The sequence below is a fragment of the Alligator sinensis genome, unplaced genomic scaffold, assembly GCF_000455745.1.
Source record: "Alligator sinensis unplaced genomic scaffold, ASM45574v1 scaffold354_1, whole genome shotgun sequence".
NCBI lineage: Eukaryota > Metazoa > Chordata > Crocodylia > Alligatoridae > Alligator > Alligator sinensis.
In genome coordinates this window covers 1,647,966-1,670,866 of record NW_005842200.1, presented here as the reverse complement: position 1 = coordinate 1,670,866, position 22,901 = coordinate 1,647,966, and the positions used below count along the sequence as shown (strand labels likewise).

Genomic DNA, 22,901 nt, shown 5'->3' with positions numbered 1-22,901 from the left:
ATGCTGTCCCAGGCTGTTCAGGTTTATTTTAACAACTGTATACATAAGCCAATTTTAAAATGTGTCTTTTTAAAAATGAATGCCATCTTTATCCTCTGCAGCCATTAGAATGTCATCAATTAATGCAGGAGTAACAGGGATCCTTCACTGACAGATAGGTGATGGATGAACTAATTGGTATATTTGTTTGACAAATAAAACATACTTGCAGTGTTCATGTCTATAAAACTCTTTCCTTAGTGATATAGATACTGGGGGTATTATTTTCATGAAAGCTTTGCACCTATAACATTTTGTTTAGTTCTAATGAAGATGAGTTGGCTATTATTTCCATATATTCCTGTTAAAGTGTCTGAGGTATTTCTGTGGTGTAAAATACACAGATGGAGAAAAACCTAAGGATTAAAGGCCTTACCCATAAAGGGATTTAGGAGCCAACTGCCACATTTTGTTGCCCAAGTCAAATAATTAGACACCACTGAGATCCCTAAATCCTCCCTTCTCTACTACAGCCCACTCTTGTATGCACCTAAGTCCTTAAGTTCCTCATTTTCTGCTGGTGGGCATATATAAGGTAGTCTAAGTCTTGAAACCACTGAGCAGCTCAGATCCTATACCCCAGCATGATTCTCAGACTAGCTGTTCCCCTGACTGCTCTGCTTGTGCAAAGTTTGTTGGAGTCACCTTCTTCAGATATTATATACCATTTTGGGTTTTGGTTTAGGGCACTAATCACCTGAGAAGTGGAAAACCTATTTACAGATCCCCCCCCACCCTGCCTGATTTGAGACAAGGGCTTGAACTGAGGTCTTTTCCATCACAAGAGAGTGCCCTGCTGCCCGACTGTGGCTATTTTAGGGTGAGTCTGTTTCAGTCATGGTTAAAAAAATGCAAATTGGCCTTAGCATAAATGAGAATTGAGACAAAAAAATCTAACTTCTTGATGGGTAATGCTACAGCTAAACTGCCAAACACTGTCCAAAAATGGAGCTAATTATAAGAGTGTAGTCTGTCTGACACTGATCTCAGGGACTTATGTATTTTCCATTCCCAGCCTATGAATACCTCTCCCCCTTCACTATGAATACTTGGGACTAGTCTTTGCCTGAAGTACTTTATACTATTGCAAATTGGTATAAAATGCTGCCAAATCAGAATGGCAGATTTTTTTTCACTCACCTTTGCACTCACTTTTTTGCACTTTGTGTGAAAGAAACAAGTTGCAAGGCAGCAATGAACCGGGGCCTTAATTTTAACGCTGATTTTCCTAGTCTAAAATCGGAAGATTTTCATACTTTTGTAAGCGATGGTCCTTGTCAAGGATCCAGCAGAGGGAAAGAATGGTCATGGAGTTAATCCCTGTTTTAAAAAATGATGATGGCCTTTATGGAATTGATAACTCTTATAGTTTATTCCAAATAGAGTCACATATATCCCCAACTGACATGTAACAGATGCTTACAAATACATCTTGTAGATAGCAAATTGTACAGAGAACAGGTGTTGTTTTCACAATAGAATTGCCCTTTGGTAACAGTTATGATGTGACCTCGAAGGCTTGATTTAGAGTAAATGTTTTGGTTTGTTTTGGTATCTTGCTGTAGAGAAAAACCAAGGATAAAATTTAGTAATCACTGCACAGAAATTGAGGCATTCTTTCAGAAGGTGCTTAGAGGTACTGTATGTTTGCAGAGGGGTGAAGATGAATGTTAAACAGTGCTGTTCTAAGGCACTTTTCCTTGTCCCAGATTTTTCTTTTTAGTAAGGATTATCACTTTAAAGGAATTCTTTGAAGACATGCTGTCAATATAGAGAATTACTTTTAACTTCAGTTTAAATGGAGAACACTTGGAAATGGAGTAAGCTCTGTCTTCCCTTTGGGGAACTGAGTTTAGACCTAGTTCTAAGTTGGGTAATAGGTATGTAACAGGCAAAAACTAACTTGAGAATTTGTGGTCTTGTCAGAAAGAGATGGATTGAATCAAAGCTTCCCAAATAAATCAAACCTAATACAGTTCCACTGTTTCCCTTTTAGCAAGAGCCAGTAGAATCGTCTTTTGAACGGACTAATGGGATAAGTGAGGTCACATCTGACTACTTCCTGTCCTCCAGTATAAAAAATGAAGCTGACAGTATGGTGAACATTGTAGGTAAGTGTTTCTAGAGCATACTTCTCATTGATGCTAAAACCAGTTTGCAGGTGATTTTAAACTCAGTGTCATTAATTGATGATATCCGAGAATGCGGACAGAAATAATCAAAATGTTTCAAGCCCTTGGAAACCATTTCAAAAGTGGTGGAAGAGCTCTTGAAACAAGGTACTATTTTAGTGGGTTTTCAGCTGTAGCTGTGTTGGTCTAAGAACATAGGCAGGCAAGGTTTTTTGGGTAGTTGTGATACCTTTTATTAGACTCTTTCACTTTTTGTTATTTGTGTGCAGGGAGGTGGATTGGGGCTGGAGCTGAATTTGGGCTTACCTCCCCTCCCAGACTCCTGCTGACTCTTGGACACACACTGGCTTTGGAGCTGGGCCCTCCAGGCCCAGTCCTCTCTACCCCTCCTCTCTGAGAGGGGAGAGGAAAGGTTTGAGGGATTTAGGTCTGGAGAATTGGAATCCCCATGGCAGAGATTACCTCTCCCCCACTCTGCTTGCTTCTCCTCTCTGGTTCTCTACACTCCCCTGCCCTCTACTTCCCTTCCCCATGGGGGACATAGGGAAGAGAGGAAGGGGGGGCAGAGCCTCCTCTAGCACCTCTTGGCTGCATTTAAACATTCCAGGTGGGGAATGTCATGGGGATCATACACGTGTCTCCCAGCTGAACCTATTCCTTTTTTAAACTTTTCTAAGCATGTCTCAATCGGAAACATTTCAAAAGTTACTTCTGTCCCCACCCTCTAGAACAGCAGAGGTAGCTGCATGAAACTGATCTTAGCAACAGCATTTGATATTTTGGAGAGTAGGATACAATTATAAAATGGAGTTAATAGAATAAGCTTGGTGGCCTTAAAGATTTGCTACAAGCAATAAAATGACATACTCATCTTCTGAGAACAGAGTGCCTTTCATCACTCCCTAGCTGTCCTTCCTGACATTAACCACTCCAGAGACAGCCATATATAGCTCCCCTGAGCTGTGAAAGGATATTTTATCCAGTACAAGGCAGGGAGTAAAATTGGGGCATAAAATTGGGACCTAAAGGGTGCTAAACATTCCTTTGACTCCCAAGAAGACCTGAGGGCTTTTTAAAGGTGGCTGTTTTACTTTGCTTTGTTAGTATTTTTTTTCAATCTACATTAAACTGTTCTTACTGGCAACACAGCAGTAGCATATATGTTAACATCACAGTGCTAGTAACAGGGATCAATGAAAATTGTATTTCAAACTAGTGCATTAGCAGTTCACTGTCATATTAGAATGTGGATAATTGGTCCTTGATAACATAAGTTGGGATATGTTTTGACAGCTCTTTGTTGGCTGTAGTTGTCATTACAATGAGTGCTTCTGGAAATGTAATCCAAGTACTGCTTGTCCTAGAATTTCTTTTTCTCCGTGCAAGTTGAAGTGTTTGAAAATATGTTAATTTTCTGTGGCAGAGGCGATAGGTTTTTACGTACAATTATTAGGTTTTATGACTTTTTTTTATTATTTCACAGAGCAAAATATAAGCTTTTCTACCAAAGTCCTTTTTGTAGATGAAAAATTTTTAGAGTACGTTCCCTTTCCAGGGGTCAATAGATTTAATTGGCCTGTGAGCATATTACATGATATTTTTGCTCCTAGTATTACAGAGGGTTTTTTAATTAACTTTAGAGAAATACCAGCACTGTAGTGTAATATTTTGCCTAATTAAGAGCAAAATTAAAATGTGAAAAATACCCAGATGCTGATGTGGAGCCAGAAGAGGCTTTTTACTGATTTGTTTTATTTAATAACCTCTCAGTCAAACAATGCACAGTTTAAATCCTTTATGAACCACATTGATCCTGAACAAAGTCCAGTGAAGTTGGTGGGAGATGTATCTGTTTAGTTCAGTGGGCTCTGGATTAGACCAGTTAGGTTTGGTGAGGTGCTGTAAGCTCCTATTTAACTTCATTAGAATTAAATGCATGTTGCATGACACATGAGGGGATCTCAATAGTTCACAAGACCCACAGGGATATTAGTGTTAAAAAAAGAACTTGATCTATGTGCTATAATAAAAATAAGGAAATTAAGACCAAAGGATTCTAATTCATATGTTTTAGGGCTTTATTTCCCATGGCAAATAATCCTATAAGAAAATATATGGCCAAATGTTATTCCATTCACACACACGTGTCATCTCAGGCTGTTTCTTGAATAAAGCATATGCAGTTTGATCTGTAATTGAGGGTGTCCTTTTTGTGGCAGTGCACTTTCTGGTTTACTGACTCCCAGTGTGTACTGCCTACATAAGCTAGGGAAGGGGAATCCTTCTATACTGTTCCAAACACTTTTTTTCAGCGTGAACAGCATAAAAGGCAGAGTAGATTCATCCTGTACGTGTCTGGGAGGGCAGCTGAAAGGTGAGGGAAAGAAGGAGGTGACACCTGGAGTGTTTCTAGAATTGTGCATCCAAGAAAAAGTCAGTAGTGTTTTGCCCAAGTTAGCAGTATTTTTGCTGATGAGCACTGACATTATCTCTTGGAGTTCAGTAAGAATTCTCCAGATACTGAAGAGTAAGATACGGCTATGAAGGCAGAGCGCTCGTAGCAAAACAGCATTGCACAACACAGTGGTTTCATAGTGATAAAAATTACTGTGGCATGTGTTCCTCCTTATTCAATAAAAGCAGATATTACTTGAGAACCAGGAAGAATGTTCTTTACAATGGAAACAAGTACTTGGAGCAATACAGTAGTAACTAGTAATTGAGCTCCTTTTAAGGCGACTATTCAGTGTCTGTGCAAAGTTATGGGAAAGCCTCCATATAACCAAGCCCTGGTTTGGGGATGTTTTCAAAGTAGCATCTTGTCTCTTCAAAACACAAAATGACATACAATTATTCCACTGCGGGGGAAGCCTGATGCAGATTTGAGAGGAGGTCACTTCAGAGAAGAATTTAAAGGTCTGTCATCAGTGAGTAAATAAATGTAACCCTTGCATCCTTCATGATACCAGATTATAGTGTGTGCTGTGTTCCTTATGGTTACTTTTTCACCTTCCTTCCTGAAGCATCTAACATTGGGCACTCTGAAATGCAACTGAGTAACTGTTGCTGGATTTGACCCTATATGTTTAAGCAAAAATGTATGCCCTACCTCTCCCTCTTGTCTCCAGTGATTGTGGATGCTAAGCAGCCCTCGTGAGATCAGCACCAGCCCTAAGCTTTTATTTTAGATTTGTACACTGATTCTGCTTATCAATTGTATTTCACTTTGGTGTGGGATTCCCCATTAATTTTAAAAAACTTCCATGGACTAGCGTAGTGACAGACAGCATATTATAAACTAGATGTTCATGATATAATCTCCCATATGTTTTCCATAGAGAGGATGCATTTTATTAAAGTACTTGTTCTTTATTGATATTGTACATATCTGGAAGAAACAGAAGTTGTAAAAGCAGGGAGTTCCAGCTAGTGGTATGAAGACCTGACTGGAAGCCAGTAGCTTTGGGTTTACTACTTTTTGGCTTTTACCGCTGTTTCACTATGTCAGCTAATCTCTTGGGGCGCTGACAGAGATGGAAAAAAAAGAAAAAACATGCTTTACCTGAAGAGGCATTCGTTCAAGCCGGCTCTCCAGCATCTGTATAGAGCACAGGCCTCAGCAGAGCTTTTGGGTGCTTTTATCTAAAGGGATTCAATCAGCTATCCTTGGTGCCTTTATTTATATATGTGTAAAGAAGATGGAATATTTATTTACCTGTCTCACTGGGGTACTGAGTGGCTTAAACAGTGTCTGTAAAGTGATTTAAAGGCTTGCAAAACATTACCATCTGCTTCAACTTTATAGAGAAAAAACAGTGTCCCTTTTGTCAACTGAGGTGTTGAACAGCATTGATCTGTTCAAGTGGGAAAAAACCTTGTTAATAAGTAACTGGATTTCAGCACAGGAAATCACAAAGTACATTTCAGTCACAGACTGTGGTGATTATAGGATACCTGTCCAATATTGTTTTTTTTACGTACTAAATGTGGTATTGCAGCATACAGTAAGAGTGCTAAAAGGAGACCATGCCTCATTCCTATCTCCAGGAAAAAACTCTGGACCAGATCCAGCCCATACATGCATCAGTTACACTAGAAATCAATTTAGCCAACCATTTGTAACTGAGTTTTGAACTCCTGTGCCTTTACAGTGCATGGTCTATATGAGGGCATCCGAAGTCCACAGAGTACTGACAACATGCCAGGGACTGCATCTATCTTACATTAACAGGAACAGATTGCAGCCATCCTTTATCATCAACACAAAAAGGCAGCCTACAGTAATCACTAGTTCCAGCAGGTAGTGGATCTGGAGCATTGCTTGCTAACCCCCGATTACTCTGTTGGAGCCTTGTATCTGTATTAAAGTTCAATGTGGCTGTAGACTACACTGTAGAACTCTTTGGGCCCTGGGGAGACCCAAACTTACTGCTTTGGTGTCCAACCAGGTTCACGTTTATTTTGTATATTCAGCCTGGTAGGTAATAGGAATGCCCTTAAGGATACTATAATCCTGTAGGGCTCCAAAACTAATATTGCATGATCCAAGTGAGGTTTAACCATTCATGGTGGTAAAAAGGGAAAGGAGACTGAAAATATCTCACTGATTTCCCTTGGAAGCCTTGTTGGAAACAGTCAGGAAAGGATGAGAGGAGAGTAGACATCTTATAGATTTCATATTTCATAGACGTTACGGCTGGAAGGGACCTCGGAAGATCATTGAGTCCAGCCCCCTGCCCGAGGGGCAGGAAGTCAGCTGGGGTCATTGGATCTCAGCAAGAAAATCATCCAAATTTCTCTTGAACGTGTTCAGTGTAGGTGCCTGAACATTCCAGACCTTGGGGGCTCAGACAGTGAAGAAATTCTTCCTTATGTCCAGCCTGAAACAGTCTTGCAGGAGTTTATAACCGTTCGACCTCGTCATCCCTTGTGGCGCTCTGGTGATCAATCGTTCCCTCAGATCCTGGTGAGCACTCCTGATAAACTTATAGGTGGCCATCAGATTGCCCCTGAGCCTGTGTTTTTCCAGGCTAACGAGTCCCATGGCTCAGCCTGTTGTCATAAGGTCTGTTTTCCTGACCTCTGATCATGCACGTGGCTCTTCTCTGGACTCTCTCAAGCTTCTCCACATCCTTTTTGAATTGTGGGGCCCAAAACTGGACGCAGTACTTCAGCTGCGGCCTCACCAAGGCCGAGTACAAGGGGAGAATGACGTCCCAGGAGTTGCTTGAGAAACATCTATGGATGCAAGCCAGCGTTTTGGTTGCTTTACTAGCCTTGGGTGCGGATGCTTTACCCCAGAGTTTGGTATCATCAGCGAACTTGGCCAGTCAGCTTCTGACTCCAGTGTCCATATCATTAATGAAAATGTTGTACAATATAGCTCCAAGGACAGAGCCTTGGGGGACCCCACTGGTTACAGGGCACTGTGACGATTGACTTCTGTCAACCACCACCCTCTGGGTCCGACCATGGAGCCAGTTCCCCAGCCAGCGGATCATGGTGGACCTGAGGCCACAGTTGGCCAGTTTTGCCAAGAGGTGATCATGGGATACCAGATCAAAGGCTTTTTTGAAGTCAAGATATATGACATCAATCTCCTCTCCCTTGTCCAGGTGATAGGTCACCTGGTCGTAAAAGGAAATAATATTGGTCAAGCAAGACCTACCCATAACAAACCCGTGCTGGCTATCCCTCAGGATGTTGCCATCAGCCAGTCTGTTAAGAATGGCCATTTTAATAATTTTTTCTAAGACCTTCCCCGGGATAGAGGTCAGGTTAATGGGCCTGTAGTTAGCCGGATCCACTTTCCTCCCTTTCTTGAAGATAGGCACCACACTGGCCTTCTTCCAGTCTTTGGGCACTACACCAGAGCGCCAGGAGTTCTCGAAGATCCGTGCAAGGGGCTGGGCTATGATGCTCGCCAGCTCCTTGAGTACCCTGGGGTGTAGGTTGTCAGGGCCAGCTGACTTGAAGGTGTCCAGCCTCTCATGGTGTTCCTTCATGAGGTCAATATTGATGGAGGGCAGGGAATCTCCCTCACCCAGGCCTCCCTGTCCCGTAATGGGCAGGGGAGTCCTGTGGGACTGATGAAAGACCGACACAAAGTACCCATTTAATAGGTTGGCTTTTTCCTGGGCGTCGGTCATCAGTTGTCCCATCTGGTTTAGCAGGGGTCCAGTGTTGCCCTTGCTTTTCCTCTGGCTCCCCACATATCTAAAAAAGGACTTTTTATTGTCCTTGATACTTGTAGCTAGTTGGAGTTCTGTCGCAGCCTTGGCTTTCCTGGTTTGCTCCCTGCAGGACCGGACCAGTGAAAAATATTCCTCCTTGGAGGTGGATCCCATCCTCCATCCTTTGTAGGCTTTTCTTTTTAGCCGCAGGAGGTCCGTTAGTTCCCTGGAGAGCCAAGGGGGCTGCTGTGCCCTTTTGCTGCCTTTCCTCCGAGATGGAATAGCCTTAGCTTGTGCATTTGAGGATTACTCCCTTGAGGAGCAACCACTTTTCCTGAACTGCCCTCCTCTTGGGGTCGTGGTCCCTTAGGGCCTCATCGACAAGCCTCCTGAGCTTGTCAAAGTCAGCTTTCCTGAAGTCAAGGACTTCTGTATTGCTGACTGACTTGCCAGCTTTACGGCGGATGGTGAAGGTGATCAGCTCGTGATCACTGTCACCCACCTTCCCGTCAATCGTTAGGTTGCTGATTTAGGTCGTCCCCAGTTGCCAGTACCAAGTCGAGCAGCGCTTTACCTCTTGTTGGTCCATAGACCTCTTGTGTCAGATAGAGGTCATCCATGCATGAGCGGAAGCTTTGTGACCACTCTGATTTAGCTGAGCATTCTTCCCATGAGATGTCTGGGTAGTTGAAGTGTCCCATGACAACCATGGACCTGGAGCATGCAGCTTCAGCCAATTCCCCGAAGAACGTCTGGTCAAGCTCTTGACTTTGGGTGGGAGGTCTGTAGTAGACTCCCACTGTTGTGTCCCCTGTGCTGTGTTCCCCACAGATTTTAACCCAGAGGGTCTCTAGTCGTCCACCCTGGTTGCCAATATCAGCTTGCAGGGATGTGTAGCTCTCCTTAACAGAGAGCTACGCCCCCTTCCCTTTTGTCCCCTCAATCTCTCCTGTACAGGGTATAGCCGTCTATACCTGTGGTCCAGTCGTGGGTGGTCATGGGTGGAGTCCCACCAGATCTCCGTTATCCCTATGACATCATAGTTATTTGCATTTAGCAGGAGGACAAGTTCCTCCTGTTTATTCCCCAAGCTCCTGGCATTTATGTACAGGCAGGCAAGTGTCCCCTTGGGGGCTCTTGCCTTGCCCACAGATTGTACCAGGGCTGGGGCAGGGGTGGGCTCCCTTAAGTGCCTTGGCCTGCTGACTTTGCAAGGGTTGCTCAGCGGGCCAGCAGTGGCAGTAGTCCACCTACTCCCCGGCGGGCTTAGTTTAAAACCTGGTGGAGCAGGTCAGCCAGTCTAGCTGAGAAGAGCCTCCTCCCCAGCAGAGAGAGGTGGAGGCCGTCCCTTCCCAGCAGCTCGCTGCCTCTCATACCAAAGAGCGGACTGTGGTCATGGAAGCAAAGCCTTCCCGATGACACCAGCACCGCAGTCTTTGGTTGACTACCTGGATCCTCCTCTCCCGCCTCAGCCCGTAGCCTCAGACTGGGAGGATCGAAGAAAACGCCACCTGTGCCCCCAGACCCTTTAGCCCCACTCCCAAATCCCTGTAGCACCTCATGACCCGCCTGGGAGTGCTCCAAGCCATGTCATTGGTGCCCACGTGGATGAGGAGCATGGTCAGTGGGCTGGAGGAGTTTAGGACTCTTCTCCCCAATGTCTTGGATGCAGGCTCCTGGGAAGTAGCACACTTCCCAGGCTAAGGGGTCGGAGCGGCAGATTACCCCCTCAGTCCCCTTCAGGATGGAGTGTCCCACGACGAACACCTTACGTTTTGTCTTGGGGAGAGCGGGGGCGGTAGCTACAGTCGTGCCCATGTTGCCTGCGGAGCTGGCATCGCAGCAGGCTCAGCTGGGGCTGCAAGAGGCTTGTCCCTGTTGCATAGCTCCAGCGGGGCAGGGGCCTTGGTGTAGCGGGCCTCAGGGCCCTTGACCACTTTGGTTCATCCCCTTGGCTGGACAGCATGGGAGGTCCCTGGGTCCTCCCTTGTCCTGGTGGGAGAGTGTGGTCTACCCTCCGCCTCACAGGGGAGAAGGGCCTGGCAGTAGGAGTCTGTCTCCTGCTCGCAGTCCCTGATGGCGCACAGTCTCTGGACTGTGGCCTGGAGCTCCTCCAGCTGGCGCGCCAGAGACCCCACACACAAGGGTCGGTCCCCATGCCCCCAGGCCCCAGAGCCTTGAAAAGCAACAGGCAGCCCCCGCAGCCAAAAGCCAGGGGCTCCGTCTGCGTGGAGGCCTCTGAGACGCCAGAGGAGGGGGCCGCAGACCCCTCGGGGACCCTCGGGGTGCGGCACATGCCCATTTGTGTCATGTTGCTGGTGGCCTGGCTATGGCTGGGACTGGCTTCCCTAGGGTAGGGGTGCACAGGCAGGGCCTTGGGCCCTCCCGCTTGCCCTCCTGTGCGATCTCCGCGCTAACTCATGCCGGGTAGACAAGCACACCTGTTTACATGGCCTGTTTGCGAGGCTTTGGTCACGTGGCTCCCTGGGGGGCTGGGCGAAGTAGGGGCCGGGGTGGGGGTGAGACCCTTCCTGGTCCACTCAGCCGCCTCCTCCCACTGTCTGGGGTTAACCCCCTCCCACCACGGGCCCCACTTACCTCCGGCTGTGCTGGGGGTCAGCGGGGTGCTCTGTGGCTGTTAGGGGTTGCTGCGGGGCTTTGGGGGAGCGGGGGCACAGTGGGCTTTCACCTTGATTAACCCAAACATAAGGTCACCTTCCTGCACGTGCATCTTTGAATAGTCAAAAGGTCTTTAAATAACTTGTCTTTATTCTGATGAAGTTGTAGGTCAGTCCCCCTTGGACGGCAGTACTGAAGAGCAGATGATTGTCGCCAATCCTCCAGATGTTTGCCAAGTGGTAGAGGTGACAACAGAGAGTGATGAGCAGCCTCTGAGCATAAGTCAGTTGTACCCCCTGCAGATCTCCCCAGTCTCCTCGTATGCAGGTAAGCTGATGGCTGTTCCTCTGAAGAACGTGCACGAGATTGAGAAGCTTTTAAAATAAAGTATTGGGTACCATAGAATGGCCCTAAGTCATTGTCACCATTGGGGTGGTGGAAGGTGGTTTCTTTGCCATGGGATTTACACTTTGCTAGTAATTTTACTGAACCTGACTTGTAATACTCACAGACATCTTCCCTAGTTTTACTCTGGGAAATGAGAATCCATATCTATTTTAAGATGGAAACATAAGCTCCAGTTAAGTCATCTTGTAGCCCTTATTAGCATGACAAATAGAAAATAAACCTTTGTAGATGTAAAGCAGTTAGGTCTACACATCTTTTATTAAGGGAGCATTGCCAACCTATGCTGCAAAGTTTTCTTTCTCTGATAAAACACCTTTGATGACTAAAGTTTAAGGACGGTCTCTGCAATATGATTGCTTTGTGCTTAGCCCAACTGGGCTAAGTGGAAAAGTGAGTAATTGGAGGCATCAGGAAGAGTGGATATGTCTGTTATAGGCTGATTTGCAGAATGCAAAGCCAGAGGAGCTACTGATAAAAGCCAATCTGAAAAGGTAGCAATAGTTTAAAGCATTTCTTTCATTTTTAATGTGCTGTTAACTTGATTACAAGCCTCGGGAGGATGGGGGTAAACTGAAGTGTTGTCCTTATAGACCAACACTAATATGAAATCATTCATGTTTGACTTGATGTATGTTTTTGTGTTTAAATTGGGGTACATTAGTTCCAGATAAAATTTCATTAAAAATACCTCTTAAGGTCAGGGCAAGTATCATGATGTTCTCTTGGGATTACTCCAACATTAGTCTGCCACAGGTTGGTATATGATCATCATTCCCAGTGTCTTTAGTCAGGGATTTCCAGAACTTCAGTGTGGCTTTGGGAAGGATAAGGCAGTAAATTGCCTTAAAATTTATTACCAAAGGGAGACAGTACTTTGAAACATTTGCACTTTTTTTGCAAAACTCTCCCTTTATGAGCCAGCATGGCAAAGGTGCTTCTCTGCAGCTCATGTATGCAATCAAAGTAAATCATTTGAAAACATAGCAAAGTCAATGCATGCATCTGCTCTGCACCTTCCAGACCTGCAGACAGGTCTCCCACTAGGCAACATGGTGACTCTTATGCTATTACTACTCCTTGTAGTCAACTTAGAAGGTATACATGGGGAAAACAAGAGGCCTGGTTGTATTGTCCCTGTCCCTGCTGCTGTGTTGGTATCTTAGATGTGAGCAGGCTAGTTTTACTTATTCTTATGTACCTGCCTGTGGTAGAGCTAGTCTATGATGAGGATAGTTGAGAGGGGAATTTAAATCACCTGTCTACCCTGTGAGTTAGTGCCACAGCAGCTCTTGGGAATCTGGTCCATGAATATTTTTTTGAAGCGTGCAAATGATTCTCTGGGCAGAAAGAAGAATAGGAAGTCTCTAAGTTTTGTTAGGACTGCCACCAATCCTGACATTTTCAGGATACTCTCACTTCTGTCTCCTACTGCAGTATCACTGAGTGTGAGGACATAAGTCTATCATGCAGAGACTAAGTATGACAGCATGTCTTAAACCATTAGCCTTACTTAAAAAATGGACAGTTGTACCAGAGAAAACCTTTTTTTTTGCTAAACTGCATCTAACTCCTTTTCAAAGCTGTTAATACGAATGATGCGTATGGTTGTCTGATATTTTTACTAGTCTGTACAACAGAATCTTTGCCAATCTCTCATCTGGCGTGACATTGATTCAGATAATCTTCCTTCATCTCTGTCCTTTAATTTTTTTTGCACCTCAGTAACCAGCCTCCTTGCAAAGCATGTTTCGCTCAGCATTTTGTTGCTGATGGATTCTGTCTCATTTGCTTCACCTTCTTTGCTGTGTTTCTTTACCTTCTTCTTGTTTACACATGCTTTTTTTTTCTCTTCATGTCATTATGAAATGCTATTCTCTTCTTTTCTGCCCATTATTCTCCTGCCTTTCCTTTGACCTCACAGTTTATGGTTGGGTGTAATTCGCCAAATTTCAGGAGCAGTAGCATTTTTGTGTCCAGGCACTCAAGAGATCTGGGCTTGAAAGCAGAACTGAAAGCCCTAGTTTTAGGTCTTGTTTACATGAGAAAATTGACCAGGATAGCTATAATGGAACAGTCATCCTGCTATAGCTGTTCCAGTGCAACTTCTTTATATACAGGTACCATTGTGAAATAAAAGCTGGGGGGAGAGAGAGAGTGAAGATGCAAAAGTTATGAGGATGTTGTGCTATATGTGGAGGTCACTCCTCAAGAAGATGAAAAGAATGTGTCCATTGATCAAGAAGATCAAAAGAATGTGTCCATCTTATGCTGGAGGAGCATAAGAGTGGAGTTTTTGTGAAAGGGCAATAAGAAGAAATCGGGCGGGGGGGGAGAATGAAGTTTCATAGTTTCATAGTGCTTAGGGTTGGAAGGGACCTAAACAGATGATCAGGTCCAACCCCTGGGCAGGAACAAGTGCTGGGGTCGTAACACCCCATCCAAATATCGGTCCAGCCTCCTCTTGAAGACCCCCAAGATAGGAGAGAGCACCACCTTCCTTGGGAAGTCCATTCCAGAGCCTGGCAGCCCTAACCATAAAGATGACATCTACCTCAACGCCCTTGTCCAGGGACTTTGTGACCTGATCATAAAAGGAAACCAGGTTAGTCAGGCAGGATCTGCCTCAATGAACCCATGTTGGTTGCCCCTGAGCATTATCTCCCCTGCCGGGCCCTTGCAGATGTGCTCCTTGATAATTTTCTCAAAGGTCTTCCCAAGGACTGAGATGAGACTAACTGGCCTATAGTTACTTGAGTCCTCCTTTCTCCCCTTCTTGTAAATGGGGACCACATTGGCCCTTTTCCAATTGTTTGGTACCTGGCCAGAGCCCCACAAGCACTCATAAAGCTGTGCCAGGGGCCCTGCTATGACCCCCGCCAATTCCCTTAGCACCCTCGGGTGAAGAGCATCTGGACCTACTGATTTAAACATGTCCAGCCCCTCCAAAAGTTCCCTAACTAGGTTGTCCCTGACCCTAGGCATGGTGGTGCCTCCCCTGGGTCCATCAATAATCCTAGTGGGGGAAATGCCCTGATCCCTGTTCAGGAATATGTAGGCAAAAAATTTGTTAAAGAGGTCAGCTTTTTCGTTTGCTGCAATCACTAGATTGCCAAACTTGTCCTGTAGAGCAGTGCTTCTCAAGGTGCCGGTCCACGAGCCACCGGTCGCCGGTCCACAGCGAGTTGCCAGGAAAGAAAGAAATACATTTTCATAAGCATAACATTGATATGTCATAGCGCCACAGTTTGTACGTTCCAACAGTCTAGGTGATGTCACGTCGTGCGAGGTGAGGAAAGAGAAAGAAACAGCCGGTCGCTCATTTGTGTAGCGCTGTTACATGCAGTTGCTGCCACCGGCTGAACCGGGCACTGGTCCCTGGCCCACTGGAAAAAAAATTGCTGGTCCGCCACATCAGATAGTTTGAGAAGCACTGCTGTAGGGACCCCACGTTACCCAGTGCCTTCTCACTCCCTATGTATTTGAAAAAGGACTTCTTTAATCAGTAGTCAGGATGATGGCAGTGTCAGGATGATGGCAGTATGTGTGTGTGGAGGACAAGTGATGAGAGGGGGGATGTGTGGAGGTACATTGATCAAGTAGATGATTGGGGGTTGAGTAAGGAGGTGCAGGTATTTTAGGGTGAGGATGGAAGAAGGTGTATCCAGAGATGCAGACATCAAGAATAAAATGGAGATATCTGAAGAGGTGCAGTGGTCAAAGAGATGTATGGGTGTGTGGAGGGGCAATAGATAGGGGAATGGTGAAAGGTATGAAGAAGGAGGTTACAGACCTGCAGTGGTTAGAGGATGAAGGTGTACGTATGCAAAGATGCTCTGGTTTGTGGAGGAAGAAAGGAAAGAGTAGGTGGCAGGGCAGTAATCAGGAAAGGGGGACATTGAAATACAGTAGTCAGGATAATGAAAGCATTGTAAAGTGCAGAGGTCAAGGGGATGATAAAAAATTGTGTGACAGTACAGTGGTTGAAGGGCTAAAAGTGGGATATAAAGAGCAAGGAAGGGATGATAAAGTGGTTGGAGATTGACAAGATTGCAGTGTTTGCAGAGGGATATTGGTCAGAGGATGATGCATGGGGGACATGGAACTGCAGTGTTCTGGTTATGAGTGCAGTGTGTGTGGAGGTACAGTGGTCACGAGGATGGCGAGGGGGAATACATGTGCACAGGCCTTTTGGCTGGGGCTGATTTTGGTGCGCATGCCTGGTTATGCAGATGTCCTGGGTATGAGGAGGATTGTGGAGGTGCATCGGTTGGGGCATGATGAGATGCATCTCAAGCACTGGTTGGGGATTACTAACCACAGAAAATGTATAGACATGTAATGGTGAAGCAGTTGATGAGAGGGGGGTATGTGTGCGTGGCTCCCTCCAGACATTACAGGTATTGCACAATTCACTGGTTAATTGGGCGGTTACCTTAAGATCAGCAACACGTGCAAAGTACTTATCACACAATAAAAAGCTCCAACCAGCTATAAAGTTAGACTTAAAAAATGTGTCCTAACTTTATAGCTGGTTGCTGTTCACCAGGGCACCCAAGGGAAAAACCAGGAGTAATGGCCACAAACTCCTGGAAGATCGATTCAGGCTCAAAAGTAGGAAAAACTTCTTCACAGTCAGGGTGTCCAGACTGGAATTAGCTCCCTCCAGAGATGGTGCAATCACCTACCCTGGAAATCTTTAAGAGGAGACTAGACAGTCACCCTGCTGGGGTCACCTGACCCCCAGTTATCTTTCTTGGTTGGTGCAGGGGGCTGGACCTGAGGATCTTCCAAGGTCCCTTCCAGCCTTACAGTCTATGAATCTTTTGAGCTTTAATTGGCACCTGTAGCAGGTCTCTTCTGTGCTGACAATTGACAGGGCTCCCAGCCACAGGGGTGCACCATGTCCAGCGTGAAACCCCTGGGCCCAGGAGATTGCAGTAGCCACGATCCCCAAAGCTTGGGGGTTTGTGAAACTGTTGGTCCTGGCTGGGCCATGTACACAGCTGGAACCAAGAGTCCCCTCATCTGATCTGTGATGCAGCGAGGACTGAGAACCCCATCAGGCATGGGACTCTTGGTCCCAGCTGCGCATGGCCCCTGTGGCTGGGAGCCCCTTTAGTAAAGAGGAGCCTAGGATCGAGCTTCCTCTGTATTGGCAGCAAGGTGCACTTTGAATCTAATGTGCAATTCCACAATCACACTTCCTGCCATACATGTGTGGATCACACATTAGATCCAATCATGCCTTTACTGACATGTGTAGAAGGGGCGTGCATGTGTGCCTGCATGTGTAAATGCAGCAGTTAAAGAAAAGATGAAGTGTGGGTGCAGCAGTCCAGGAAGAAGTGGAGGGAGTGTATGCATGTGTTGTGGAGGAGCTATGGGGATTAACAATAGCAATAATAAAACTGAAGAAAAGATGATTAGCCCTTGAGGCAAAAAGTAAAAGCATTTTTACCTACCAGTTCTTGGAAACTTTAGGTTGAGATTTTGCCTTTTGAAACAGTACAAAAGCCTTTGAAAGGACTTTGATTGTGACCTCCAAGCCAGGCCAGATATTGCTCTTCCAGGTAGTAATCACAGTAATGAATGAGAGAGAGGGCTCTTCTCTTCTAATAAGATAATCTCTCAAAGAAAAGTACGTTATGTCATTTGCTCTTGAAGTTAAGCACTGATACAACTCTTGTGCATCTGCTTTTCTTTGGTGTTGGTTGTAGCCATGTTAGCCTAATGACATAGGTAGACACAGTTATTTGGGTAAATGTGGTATCTTTTATTAGACTAACTGAATAGTTGGAAAAATTGTTCTTTGCAAGCTTTCAGGCACAGGCGCCCTTCCTCAGGCATAGGGAGAGTCTTCTGGTCTTTGTCTTCTCTCTAGGGTCGAATAGAAGCTTAAGCCGTAACACAAAATGCAAGTCTGTGAAAACGGAAATGTATGGCAGGGAAGATCAGAGGGGATAGGAATTAATGAGTGAGAGACAGGTGGGAGGGAGAACAAAAGAGGGAAATGTCCACAGGTGATAAAATGTAGCTGGGAAAATATAGAGAGTTTACCTGGGGTTATCGGATGGTAGGCAGGTTATAATGTGCCATAAATCCAATGTCTATATTTAGTCTATGACTTTTTGTATCCATTAGATTTATGAAGTGAAGTTCCTAGGCTCGTCTCCAAAAGGTGTTTTGTAAATTCCCTTTGAGGATTAGAACTGAGAGATTGGAGAGAGAGTGGTTGTCTTGTGAGAAGTGTGCACCCACAGGTAATTGGGCATTTTTGTCTTTGATAGATTTACGGTGTGCGTTCATTCTGGTATGCAGTTTTTTGGTTTCTCCTATGTAGTTTCCATCAGGGCATATAGTGCACTGGATGAGATATATTTCTGGAGGTGCAGGTGTTAGATTCAGGAATTGTGACAGTTCTGTTGTGGGGCATAGTTACTGTGGGAGTGGTAGAGTTATATTGGCAGGTTTTACATTTCTTGTCCCAGCATGGTCCATGACAAACACCAGTACCCAAAAGCTTGCAAAGAACAATTTTTCCAGCTAGTCAGTTGGTGTAATAAAAGATATCACATTTTCCCAGCTAACCTTGTCTGCTTTTCTTTAGCATTTTCTGCCTCTAGTATGTTCTGTTTCCAGTGTAGAGACACATTTATTATGGTAACCTTGTGATTTTATCTTGCATAATTGCTCCCAAATTGAGAAACCTGTACTTATAGGCTTATATTACAGGTCAAATCAGTTTATGCATGACAGGGCATTAAATCTTTTGGACTGTTTTTTTTTTTTTTTTCCACTGCATATGGGGACTTTTTTAGGCTTTGCAGTTCTGGAAGCAGCTTAAAAATCCTCTTGTTTTTAGAGGGGAGTGCATCAGGTTAGCTGGATTTTAATACTCTGGTAAAAATAATGCCAATTTTCATTTTTACTCCCATTTTGACCAACAGAAAGTGAAACGACAGACAGCATTCCCAGTGATGAAGAAAATGCAGAGGTAAGCACTTTGTTTTATAGCACTTGAGAGCAATTTTTCAAAAGCATTGCCATCTCCTGCAGAGGTTCTGTCTTCTTGTCCCTTCTGCTAATGCATTTCTATTGAGTCAGTATTAATTTTAACAGTGGCTGGAGGGGAGGAATGTTGGAGAGCAGTCTGTGTGGAAACAAATGCTCAAGTGCTTGCAAAAGTAAATTAATGCCTGTAGATTTCCCCCCTGATCTGTCAAAATTACAAGTAAACTAATTCACATAGGAACATGAAATTATGTTTTAGAGAAATGTTAACAGGTTATAACATTTTTGTAAGAAAGAAAATCAGTGGAGAGGCTGTGTGCATGTGCATGCACGCACATGTGTATGTATGTATTTGTTTGTGGTTGCTTAGTCCTTGCTGCAGAGTAGTTTTAGTATTTTATCTTGGTTACAAACATCCTTGTTTGGGTTTTCTTACATGTCATTTTGATTCATACAAAGGCAGGAAACAGCCTGATAATGACAACGATAGGTTCTTGAAAGCTTGGTGCATATGGGATTAGCAAATTTCCTGACAAATCTCTCATGCTTTAAATGAAAAGAAGTCAAAGGAGAACACACAGACCACCAAAATTTTGTGTGATTGTTCTTTGCAACCTAGGAGAATACTGTTCTATTTGCATGCTCTACTTTTGTAACTAAACATGCCTGTATGTCCATTTGCACATGTAAGGCTATGTGCAAAGCATGCAGTTAGTCATCCCCTACCCCCCTCCAGAAATGAGGCTGAAAACAGCTGAAAATAGGGCTTCAGGGTTTCTGTTCCTGAAACGCCTCTCTGCAAAGCCCCTTCCATTAAAGAATTCTGTGTTACAAGCTTGAAGATACACAGCAGTGCTATCTTTCTTAGTGCGTAATCTTTGAAGTTCACCAAGGTCCCATCAGTCCTGTTCGCAAATGAGGATTTGGGTGAACACACACAGTCCTGATAATAGCTCACACAATAAAAAGAAGAGAATATTAGTAAGGGTGTAAAAAATAGCCTTTTGCAGAGCAGCATGCTGTACTACAGCTGAGCTCCTACCTGCTGCCAATTACAGGGCATGAATGAGGGAAGTGACCCTAAAACAAAGCTGAGCCCTGGGTCATTGTTACTTTCCCTCCTGCTTCTGCAAACAAAGGAGGGCCTAACTCAAAAGGATCTCTGGGACAGTCTGGACAGCCTGGAGAAGGGAAGCACCTCCAGCTTGCTTTTCCAGTTCAGGTGGAGCATTAGCTCTGCTCACCCAGCTCACCAATGTACAAGTCCCTCTCCAGGTAGAACTTGGGGTTAGTGCATGTATGGGAGGTGGAGCCAGTGCTCTGTGGAACAATGCCCTATGAGCTCAATGGACAACAGAGTAGCTAGCCCAGCACACAGTAAAACTTTTCCAATAGCAATAATTGCCACTGGATTTGCATAGTAAAGTTGCATAATAAAAGGCTAGAAGCACAGGCCTTTTCTTAGTATCTGATCCATTATTTGAAAAGCAGACGCTTAGTTTAGGTCATTGTTGAAAGAGATGATAGAGCAGCCCCTGTATCCAGCTGCTGGAAGAGTTTGCAAAATCACATTCGTTGTCTCTTTCCGCTCAGGGACGGCTTCACTGGCAAAAGAAAAACATCGAAGGCAAACAATACTTGAGCAATATGGGGATGAGGAACCCTTCCCATCTGCTTCCTAGTATGGCTACCTTTGTGACTTCTAACAAGCCTGACCTCCAGGTCACCATCAAAGAAGAACCCTGTTCACTGCCTTACTCCTGGCCCGCCTTCCCAGATATCCCTCTCCCACAAGTAGTGTCTACAGCTTCTACCAGCAGTAACAGGCCAGATCGGGAGGCACGGGCTAGCGTCATCAAGAAAACATCAGACATCACCCAGTCAAGAGTCAAGAGCTGCTAAGCCTTTGGCTGTGTGTTTTTTAGCTTTTTTTTGTTTTTGTATTTTATGTTTCTCTAGAAGAGGTGCATCTCTGATGCACATTAGACAAATCTAAGGGAAAGCCTTGATTATATAGAACATTGCTGTGGCCGACTCCAGTACTGGAGTTTTCTTAACTCAGGATTCCAGCCATCAGTATGTATACCTGAAACCAGATGGATTTACAAGGTTACTGCATAGGAAAACAGAACTCTGGCCCACTTATATAAGTTCCAGTACTGCATAAGAGGACCAACAACCACAAGTGAAGTGGTGCTGATGCACTTCTTACAGTCAAGGCTGTGATGGAACTGAAAGCCTCAGAATGGAAGAGAAAATGTGAAGTAGCTGGAATATTTTTAAATAAAGATCTATTGTGAATATGTACATAGTGCAGCACTAGCAAACGTTGCAGTCTGCTTCTGCACCTTATTAAAAAGCACTTACAAAAAGGCCTTCTATTACCTTGCTCGAATTAATGGCACATTCAAGGTCCCCACTTTTACCTGTATTCTTTTCCAAGCTATTCTTGTTAATATGTCTTTGAGGAGGAGGGTAAAGAAAAGGAAGGTAAAACTTCCCAAGTGGATTTCATACAATTTAAGATTGCTTTTCTCATGTTTGTTTCTAATCTTCTATGCTTGAATGCTGCGTGGTACAATAGGAAAGAAAAAAAGAAAACTATTACAGAGATATTATGCAAATATCCAGATTTAGAAAAGAAAAATACTCTAATTCTAACCAGAGCAAGCTTTTTTATTTTTATACAGGGGAATATTTTATTCAAAGTAAAATTCTAAAGTGAATATAATTGTTTTTTTTTAATCTTTTCTACAGCAAATTTATAATTTTAAGATTCAGTTCTTGGTTATTGGCAGTTATTACATCCTTGTGGCACATTTTTTTTTAATTTTGTAAAGATAAAATAGCTTTTATGAGCTCATGTAGCAATCAAATTATCCTGTGGATTGATAATAAATATGGTATATAGTTAAATTTGTAATAATTATAGCGTCTGTCTTTCCTTCATTTTACAGAAATTCCCCGAAGAGCATGAGTGTGCAAGATGAAAGTGAGAGGTGAACCCTCTCAAACTGAACTATTGGGATTATTCCTTTCCTTAGGCTCTAGAAGTAAACTGTATGTTTTGAATTAAATAGGGAAGTGTTATGCTGCAGTATAACACAGGTAAAAAGAGGAACTAGTATTTAAAGGCATCATGTTCAAGCATGGCCTCAAGGGCATGCAGCTGGGAATTAGAGGACATACATTTGGTTCTCAATTCTGCTACTGAGTTGTTGTGTAACTTTGGGCAAGTCATTTGATTTTTTTTATGTCTTGGTGTCCTTGTCTGTGAAATGGGGACAGTGGTACCTTCTTTTTAAAGAGCTACAACTAATAAGAATCTACTGTTACTAATGGAGTGAGCATAAGATTGGCAGCCAAGTCAATTCCCTTCTGAGTTCTGATCTTGTAAGTGCTCTCACAGCCACCACATGAGGATAGGTTGTAAGCACTGTCATCTGTACTGAGTATCTTGATGAAGGTGCAAAGTCCTTTGCAGACAAATCATTCAGAGCCTGATATTGTGAGGTACTGTGTATTTGTAACTTATACTGGCAGCACTGAAAATTGATGGCATTTACGACCTTAGAATTTCTGGGCCAGATTCATCCCTAGAGTAACTCCACTAACTCCAAAGGAATGTGTGTTTGGTTGTTGCAGGGGTGTAGGTTGTAGCCGTGTTGGTCTCAGGACCGTGTTCGGTTGTTAGGTCATCAACCTCGTATCTATAGAAATTACAGTATTAGTACCACCTCATGGGAGTTAAAAAGATTTATTTGACACGTGTGTACAATCCTTGATCCAGTGCTCTTACAATGCTATTATAATTCTGTTATTAGACTTACACTTTATCCAGACTGCTTAAGTGACACCAAATATACTGAGATAGTCAGGAGGTAGTAAACAGAAAAAGGAGTCAGTACCATAAGGAAACATGGCAACTGGCAATTAGAAAGGGAGAGATTTGGCCATTAGTATTCTCCTGTATTACTAACTCAATACCATCTTTTTTCCAATTTTTAGCACTAGTCTGTCATAGATTTCATAGATTTCATAGACATCAGGGCTGGAAGGGACCTCAGAAGATCATCGAGTCCAGCCCCCCGCCCAAAGGGCAGGAAGTCAGCTGGGGTCATAGGATCCCAGCAAGATAAGCATCCAGTTTCATCTTGAAGGTGTTCAATGAAGACGCTTGCAGATTCAAGTTCCATCAGCATTGCTTCTGCTGTAGCCATTGTTCGGGGGACAGTTTGAATAACATAACTGAGTAGATGAGTTGGTGATAGGTCCAGCAATCATCAACTACTAACATAGTTTCATAGTTTTAGGGTCGGAAGGGACCTAATAGATCTTCTAGCCCGACCCCCCCGCCAGGGCGGGAGAACAACAAAAGAACCCTAAACAAAAAAACGGGACTCAAATGAGTCCAGCCAGGTAGGTATCCAGCCTCTTCTTAAAGATCCCCAGGGTAGGGGCCAGCACCACCTCCCTTGGAAGTTGGTTCCAGCTCCTAGCCGCCCTAACTGTGAAGTAG

At 44.2% G+C, this 22,901-nt stretch overlaps 1 protein-coding gene across 7 annotated transcripts in view; it reads left to right on the top strand.

The window, feature by feature from the left end:
• The window catches only part of IRF2 (interferon regulatory factor 2), a 69,049-nt gene extending 47,767 nt beyond the window's left edge, over positions 1-21,282 (top strand). For 5 of the 7 annotated variants that reach the window (XM_006026604.3, XM_025207574.1, XM_025207572.1 and 2 more), the window contains 5 exons: positions 725-859; positions 2,036-2,150; positions 11,126-11,290; positions 18,319-18,365; positions 19,976-21,282. In XM_006026604.3, coding sequence (XP_006026666.1) covers positions 725-859; positions 2,036-2,150; positions 11,126-11,290; positions 18,319-18,365; positions 19,976-20,284 — 771 coding nt within the window. In that variant the 3' untranslated portion in view covers positions 20,285-21,282. Of the gene's footprint in view, positions 1-724; positions 860-2,035; positions 2,151-11,125; positions 11,291-13,780; positions 13,943-18,318; positions 18,366-19,975 lie in introns of those variants that run through there. The other 2 variants (XM_006026605.3, XM_025207577.1) reach the window with 2 other exon arrangements.
• The last annotated feature ends 1,619 nt before the right edge of the window (positions 21,283-22,901 follow it).